The 8,934-nt window shown below is 42.2% G+C and overlaps 1 protein-coding gene across 1 annotated transcript; it reads right to left on the bottom strand.

Annotated features, from left to right (window-relative positions):
* Positions 1-4,055: 4,055 nt before the first annotated feature.
* LOC139464710 (uncharacterized) lies at positions 4,056-8,367 on the bottom strand. Its single transcript, XM_071246227.1, has 3 exons — positions 8,357-8,367; positions 7,707-7,950; positions 4,056-7,121 (listed from the first exon to the last, which is right to left on the bottom strand). Exons 1-3 carry the CDS (start codon positions 8,365-8,367, stop codon positions 6,849-6,851), a joined length of 528 nt encoding a protein of 175 aa, XP_071102328.1. The 3' UTR covers positions 4,056-6,848.
* Positions 8,368-8,934: the final 567 nt, after the last annotated feature.

Below are 8,934 nucleotides of genomic sequence, written 5' to 3'. Positions count from 1 at the left end.
TTTGCCGCATGATACAGTGTTACTATCAAGTACTAGTGATAATGTCACCTGTACTTCGATGAGATAGCTGTGTTATATAGGGCAATATCAGCGTTAGAAATTGGCACTAGTCCTATAGTCCTTGCTAAACTGCCCTGTAAAGGTATCATAAGGACTAGCAGAAATTTGCCCTTTTTAAGGGTTTTGCTTTATGTTATCATTATAGGTTGCCGAAAACTGTTAGTTTCTAAGCCTGAATATAGTAATGTATTAGTATGCTTAATAGGTTTAGGCCTAACGCCGCACTCAGCAATATTCCAGCTACATGACGGCGGTCTGTAAATTATCGAGTCTGGACCAGACAATCTAGGGATTGACATCAGGAGTATCGATCCACGCAGTTGGGATACGATGACATGCATCAACCAAGTCAGCGAGCCTGACCGTCCGATCCCGTTAGTCGCCTCTTACGACAAGCATAGTCGCCTTTTATATTTACGGCAAACATGGGTTGCTGAACACCTATTCTACCCCGAATATTCACGGGTCGCTTAATAGGTAGGTGCATGTGTGCACATGGTGGTGTAAATGACTACTATGGATCCGGGTATGCGTTACGCACGTATATTAAATTGTCCTAAATGTGAGGTGAAATAGGGGGGCGGTCGGGTAGCCTAGTGGTTAAAGCGTCCGCTCGTCACGCCGAAGACCCGGGTCGATTCCCGGGTGAAGCCCATTTCTGGTGTCCACCGTCGTGATATTACTGGAATATTGCCAAAAGCGGCGTAAAACCACACTCACTAACTCACTAACTGAGGTGAAATAGGGTTTAACGTCGCGTTCAAGATCATTTCTATTTTATATAGCGACGTGTGCGCGCGTGTGTGTGGCTGCTTGTACTATTATCCGGACTAATCCCGATTTTGCAGTGCTAGCTCACTGAGATACAGTCCTTGTTTAATCCCCGTAATGCCGAGCGCCAAGCAGAGTAACACTAAGTACCATCTTTTTACGTCTTTTAGTATGACGCTGCCAGGGATCGAACCCACGACCATCCACTCTCCCGGCAGACGCTCTACCCACTAGACCTCGGAGGCTGTCCTTATACATGTAAACCAATCTATACATACCACATATTATTAGTTATGCTGCCTTTCGTTGCCGTCGACACCATAACGAATTTATTATGCCGAAAGGTTTACACTATCTGATATCCATATATCGCACATGTCATGTCAAAGTGAAAACGTATCCCAACCGTTGACGTTACGGGTCAAAGGGAGACAACTCTTGATTTTAATTTTAACTACAATCTTTACCAATAAGTAACGACCGTGATCTAAAAAATATTAGTGTCATTGCACATCAAAATTAATTCTATAAAAACTCAAAACAGTGTCGAAAAACGAATTTCTGTACCAGAATTAGCATGTAAAATATGTGAGGTGGGTGTTGGAAAATCCAAAATGGCTGTTACTGACGGTATACGGTCTCATATTAATCAGCAACAACTATCTTGGTTTTTCACTAACGGTATACCGGCTCATATGGGGTTATTTATTTACACGTGTACTTGTTTGTTTGCTTGTTGTTTAACGCCGCACTCAGCAATATTCCACCTTTATGACGGCGGTCTGTGTATAATCGAGTCTGGACCAGATAATCCAGTGATTGACATCATGAGCATCGATCCACACAATTGGGATCGATGACATGCATCAACCAAGTCAGCGAGCCTGACCACCCGATCCTGTTAGTCGCCTCTTACGACAAGCGAAGTCGCCTTTTACTCAACGCATCTTCTTTATCATATGCATTCGATAAAGTATCATATCAATCATACACATGCATGCTTGCAGCTTTTGGAACACCCCAAGTCAAGATTATTGCACTTTTACAGCGAGATGCATGTGTGCGTCTGCTTGCACTAGTACGGGCTAATGTCGGCTTTAATATGCTAGCCTGCCGACAAACATTGCCGCTATTTAAAAAGGATTTCCAACTCAGACACATTACACTGATTCCGAGCCAGTACAAAAGGCAGGGTGAAAACAATATACCATATCTTAACGTCTTTTGGTTGGGATGACGTGGCCTGAGGATCGATGCACCGACATTTCGCTCTCCGTGCAGGCGCCCTAGCCACTGCACCACGGAGACGGTCTTACTTACTTACTTACTTATTTTGGAGATTTAACGTGCGCTTTCCGACTGCAAGCGTATGTCGCACACGGGCCCGGCCAGGCCATTTAATGTGTTTCCGAAAAGGGGAAAAGTGAGTTTGTGCAACCCAGGAGGGGGGCTTTAGGGGTTGCTTGTATAGTAATTTAGAGATTTGGAATGAATGCCAAGAGTGGGTGGAGGACGAACTCAGGGAGCTGTGTAAGGAGACGGAGACGGTCTGCACATTCAGTGTTTTGTGTCTCAAGACGTGTCAAATCTTCCGGGAGTGAAGGTGGGCGGGTGCGTGGGTGGGTGTTTTAGCGGGTAGCAAGATCACCCGTGTTCTGTCAACGCGACCAGTGTTCACACATCTACCCGATGTACACGCTGTCATTATCAGCTTCCTATTCATATATGGGCTGATGTCTTCTTTTATACTCTCACAGCGTCCTTCACGGGCTCGAGATACACATATACCAGACTGTGGGGTGAAATGGACGTGTACCAGACTGTAGGGTGAAATGGACGTGTACTAGACTGTGGGGTGAGATGGACGTGTACCAGTCTATAGGGTGAAATGGACGTGTACTAGACTGTGGGGTGAAATGGACGAGTACTAGACTGTGGGGTGAAATGGACGTGTACCAGACTGTGGGGTGAAATGGACGTGTACCAGACTGTGGGGTGAGATGGACGTGTACCAGACTATGGGGTGAGATGGACATATGCAAGACTGTGGGGTGAAATGGACGTGTACTAGACTGTGGGGTGAGATGGACATATGCCAGACTGTGGGGTGAGAAGGACATATACCAGACTGTGTGGTGAGATGGACGTGTACTAGACTGTGGGGTGAAATGGACATGTACCAGGCTGTAGGGTGAGATGGACATATGCCAGACCGTGTGGTGAGATGGACATATACAAGACTGTGGGGTGAGATGGACGTGTACCAGACTGTGGGGTCAGATGGACATATACCAGACTCTGGGGTGATATGGACGTGTACCAGACTGTGAGGTGAGATGGACGTGTATCAGACTGTGGGGTGAGATGGACATGAACCAGACTGTGGGGTGAGATGGATGTGTACCAGACTGTGGGGTGAGATGGACGTGTACCAGACTGTGGGGTGTGATGGACATGAACCAGACTGTGGGGTGAGATGGACGTGTATCAGACTGTGGGGTGAGATGGACATATACCAGACTGTGGGGTTAGATAGACGTGTACTAGACTGTTGGGTGAGATGGACATATACCAGACTGTGGGGTGAAATGGATGTGTACCAGACTGTGGGGTGAGATGGATGTGTACCAGACTGTGGGGTGAGATGGACATGAACCAGACTGTGGGGTTAGATAGACGTGTACTAGACTGTTGGGTGAGATGGACATATACCAGACTGTGGGGTTAGATAGACGTGTACTAGACTGTTGGGTGAGATGGACATATACCAGACTGTGGGGTTAGATAGATGTGTACTAGACTGTTGGGTGAGATGGACATATACCAGACTGGGGGGTGAAATGGATGTGTACCAGACTGTGAGGTGAGATGGATGTGTACCAGACTTTGGGGTGAGATGGACATATACCAGACTGTGGGGTGAAAAGGATGGGTACCAGACTGTGGGGTCAAATGGATGTGTACCAGACTGGGGGGTCAAATGGATGTGTACCAGACTGTGGGGGAGATGGATGTATAAAGATGTGTAGGAAGAAGTACAGGGTCTGAAAATGCCAGGCCTCCACACACTGTATCCATGAGAGGAATCAAACCCAGATGTTAGGCATCACAAGTGACCACTTTAACAACAAGGCTTTCTTGACCAACTCAGAATACTGAAAAGACAAGTACTCCGCCAGTCCATTTCACACAATTACGGTTAATCGGAGATAAAAAAAAGAAAGAAAGACGAAGCAGTTTTATTAAAACTTTAATATGTTTATAAAAACAAAACATGTATGTAGCAAACCACAACACACGAAAGGGCTGTTTAAAAGATTTAAAACAAGTCATCATTTTAGACACTACACAATCCATATATACTACTCAAAAGATGTTAAGGAAAACCTGTTGCTTTCATTTTACTATCGTTAATTTGTCATGCCATGATAGATGAACTATAGTAATATGAAATAATCGGGTGTTCCTTAACTTCTTTTGAGTAGTATAGTATTGACTTCAAGAGACTTCAGTTATCTTAATGTTTGGTGAAATAATACATATACTCAAGGTAAAAACTTAAGCAAACTCAAACAACAATCTCATTCAAATGCATCCCTGCATGAAGTTCTCACAATTCCTTGTGTCACATGATCTTTCTAATCAGCCAATCCGCTAGTAGGCTTCTAAATTCTTGGTACAAGTCAGCGAAACATTCACATATCTGTTTTCTGCCTCTTAGAAATGGACCTAATCAAGGGTGCGAAATGCAAAGTAATAAACAGGGATAGACATAGACACTAGTCTCTTAGTACGAGGCTAGTTAAAATTTAGAGAGACACCTTGTTTTATGCCAAAATCTAGTTTCAAAACCCACTCGTCCAAAATGAGCTGCACATTAGTTTGATATGAGGTGTCTACACCTGTAAAAGGCTTTGCTGTTATGTTGTTATGGATACTGTACACAACCTGGTATTTTTTAGTGACATGGCATCTTCACTTAAATCCAATGATTGACATCATGAGCATCGATCTATGCAATTGGGATACAATGACATCCAACCAAGTCAGCGAACCTGACCATCCGATCCCATTAGTTGCCTCTTACGACAAGCATGGTCACAAAGCAGACAAATTGTTTTTCACAGCACTTTCATAGAAACTGACCACGTTGGAGAGGCCTCCAAGATCAAGTCAAGGATTATAACTGGGGCAAATCTAGGATTCCGATTAAAATCAGACCTTAGTTCTCGCTACCGCTAAACAAAGATCTAAAGACATCCCATTAATATATCAGACATATATGCATGACATTTTCCTGAAACCTTCCCGATGGTGAGTGAGTGAGTTTGCTTGTCAGTGTCCAGTAACCATCATGACCATAGTTGGTAACTTTTCTGTTGGGCTGCATGACATTTTTTCTGAAACCTGACCGACGGTGAGTGAGTGAGTTTGCTTGTCAGTGTCCAGTGACCATTGTTGGTAACTTTTCTGTCGGGCTGCATGATATTTTCCTGAAACCTGCCCGACGGTGAGGGAGTGAGTTTGCTTGTCAGTATCCAGTGACCATTGTTGGTAACTTTTCTGTTGGGCTGCATGACATTTTCCTGAAACCTGCCCGATGGTGAGTGAGTGAGTTTGCTTGCCAGTGTCCAGTAACCATTGTTGGTAACTTTTCTGTCGGGCTGCATGATATTTTCCTGAAACCTCCCTGACGGTGAGTGAGTGAGTTTGCTTGTCAGTGTCCAGTAACCATTGTTGGTAACTTTTCTGTTGGGCTGCATGACATTTTCCTGAAACCTCCCTGACGGTGAGTGAGTGAGTTTGCTTGTCAGTGTCCAGTAACCATTGTTGGTAACTTTTCTGTCGGGCTGCATGATATTTTCCTGAAACCTGCCCGATGGTGAGTGAGTGAGTTTGCTTGTCAGTGTCCAGTAACCATTGTTGGTAACTTTTCTGTTGGGCTGCATATTTTCCTGAAACCTCCCTGACGGTGAGTGAGTTTGCTTGTCAGTGTCCAGTAACCATTGTTGGTAACTTTTCTGTTGGGCTGCATGATATTTTCCTGAAACCTCCCTGACGGTGAGGGAGTGAGTTTGCTTGTCAGTGTCCAGTAACCATTGTTGGTAACTTTTCTGTCGGGCTGCATGACATTTTCCTGAAACCTGCCCGATGGTGAGTGAGTGAGTTTGCTTGTCAGTGTCCAGTAACCATTGTTGGTAACTTTTCTGTTGGGCTGCATGACATTTTCCTGAAACCTCCCTGACGGTGAGTGAGTGAGTTTGCTTGTCAGTGTCCAGTAACCATTGTTGGTAACTTTTCTGTCGGGCTGCATGATATTTTCCTGAAACCTGCCCGACGTTCTGGCAGATAATTTTAAGACTACCAGTACTTATGTATTCAACTTCTCGTAGATTCTTAAGTGATTGTTTTGCATTGTTTCAACTGAATCAAGATGTGATTTGTCTCAACATTTTTTTTTTTGATTTAACAAAATAAAAAAATGTCTGAATGCGGGCAGGTAACTTGGAAGATGGGCAGGCAACAATTATGAGCTACCTGCCAGGCTGTCTTGTTGGGTTTTATATTTATTTCAAACACTGATCAGCCCTGATATTCAAATATTTTCTGAATATATACTAAGTGCTGACAAACCAAGAACCATTATTAGGGAGAATCTGGGATATTAAAAAACAATCATAGGTTTCTGGCACGCCTAAGGTATGCAACTCTGCACAGCAAATTGCAGCACCATATACAACTGAGACTCTTGTCTCCACAAAACTAGTTAAGATGGAGTATTTGTAAGTGCCTAACCATTGGGTCTATCTATTCACCCTGAGTGTACAATGTGTCAAATACTGTCTCCCTTGAAATATTGCACTGGGGTACGAGACTTGCGACAAATAGTATTTAAACCCACACTGTCACATGCACCTCTCGTATAAATCCTTGAACAAAGGGGAGTAACTCTGTCATTATTGTCGCAGTAATCTCAGACTGGATTGATTCTCTTTGCCCTCACTCAAAAAATACCACTACCCAAATTCCTGCAAGTATTTCAACTCATAGCTAAAGTCATAATCATATTTGGACAAATCTAATGTGGACGTCTGTAACCCAAGCCGGTTGTCCAGCGAGTCCAGTCTCTGCAATAAAGACAGATGTGGTGCCAGTTGGAACGGGATGTCGGCCAGAGGCAACATGTGGTTGTTGTTGGAAGACATATCAAGGGGAGACAACTGCATGTTCATTCCCACTACACCTGTTGTCATTGCACCTTGGTAGCCGGGAGGTTGCTCCATTTGTGTCTGAAAAAAAAGTAGTCAGTTAAACAGACCATTAAATAATTGGTCCTTAGGCCTTAAACTATACATTTGCAATCTTAAACTGATCAAGGGATGAAATACTAAATTTCAAATTTGGGGAAAACTTAGAAATATTGATTTAAATTTTTGTTGTTGATATGACAAGAACCCTTCGCTTATACACTTTCATGTTTTTGACAAAAAAAACATGTGGAAAAGGACGTTCTAGATGTTGTCAGGTAGCATTTTGTTTTCTCTTTTTTAATGAACATTAATTAACCTGATTTTCTAGGATACACAGGACAAAGATGTTGTGCATTCAGCAAAATAAAAACATTGGTGACTTTGGTATTGACTTTTTATTGGCCTCATTTTTCATGTATACAAACATGATGACAAAGGAATCAGTTTCATAAAAAGTGTTACCAAGGTTACCTTTGAGTTCATAATCAAACAAATTCTAAACATGCCTAAAACTTATATTACAGTAAATGTTATAATACCATCCCTCTTAAAGCAATGGTTTTGAAAATATCCAGGGGCAATTTCTGTCATAATATTTCTCAACCTGATAAAGCTATATCCTACCTGTGCGTAGTCCGGAGGTGAATACATTCTGTGCTGATCAACATACTGTTGATGAGTGACAGTGGTACGATCACTAGCAGTTTCACCAATCATCAAGAACCCATCTTCTTCACGATCGTCATGGTTACCATCAGGGGGATAACGGGTAACATCCTTAGTCTGACTTTGGGGTAGCAACTTTAACCTGCTGAACACTGACTGCAACATTGACTCCTCTGTGTGGCTCACATCTAGCACCAGGTACCTGTAGCAGAAGCAGACAATCAATGATAGGAGAGTGAGTTTGGTTTAACGCCACTTATAACAGTATTTCAGTTATAACACAGGATGTCAGCTTGATCATGTTAATGTGGGAGGCAATCTCATTAAAATCAGATCTTAGTTCAGAGCATCGCTTACCAGATCGGGAAAGTGACAGTCGGAATGTTTTTTTTCTAACCATGCAACCTCAAAAAGGTTATAACAGGGTATTCCAAACAACAGTTAGGGGCTCATCATCTTTCTCATCAAAACCACAATAAAGTTTGAGAAAGCAGCTTTCTGATTTCTGACAACCCATATCATCCTGCAGTGTATCATATCTCCATTCTACCATAATTATGAATACCATTGATCCATTTAATTCTCCATTCTACCATAATTATGAATACCATTGATCCATTTAATTCTCCATTCTACCATAATTATGAATACCATTGATCCATTTAATTCTCCATTCTACCATAATTATGAATACCACTGATCCATTTAATTCTCCATTCTACCATAATTATGAATACCATCGATCCATTTAATTCACTGAAAGTGGTAAACATCTGGAACCTGTCTTCACTCTCTCCCTCAGTCACTGGCTCTGTCTAGTCTTTTTAGCACGAACATGTCTTTTTAAAAACAAAAATATTTCATGACACCTGACATTCACTATAAATTGACATTCAACTGTTGGGACTGCCATTAGCCATTAATAAATCATTTTCTGTCATCCACAAAAATGACAAAGGTAAATGTTTACATTCAAAAGGGCCTTTTGGGGTCACAAAATAATTTATGAATTAAGATAAAGAATTAAGAGAATTCTTGATACGTAGGCCTAAATATCAGGAGCATTTATTGACATAACATAGATTGCTGCCAGCGTTCTACATGTATTACCAGTTTACACACTTGTTTCATTACATCCATGTGTTCGTTCGTTTTTTTAAATCTAACCATGGACCTAACCTAACCT

This window comes from Haliotis cracherodii, unplaced genomic scaffold (genome assembly GCF_022045235.1).
Source record: "Haliotis cracherodii isolate W230 unplaced genomic scaffold, xgHalCrac1.p SCAF_17, whole genome shotgun sequence".
Taxonomy (NCBI): Eukaryota; Metazoa; Mollusca; class Gastropoda; order Lepetellida; family Haliotidae; genus Haliotis; species Haliotis cracherodii.
Note: the sequence above shows the minus strand (reverse complement) of the source record. Positions and strands in the feature narration are given on the sequence as shown.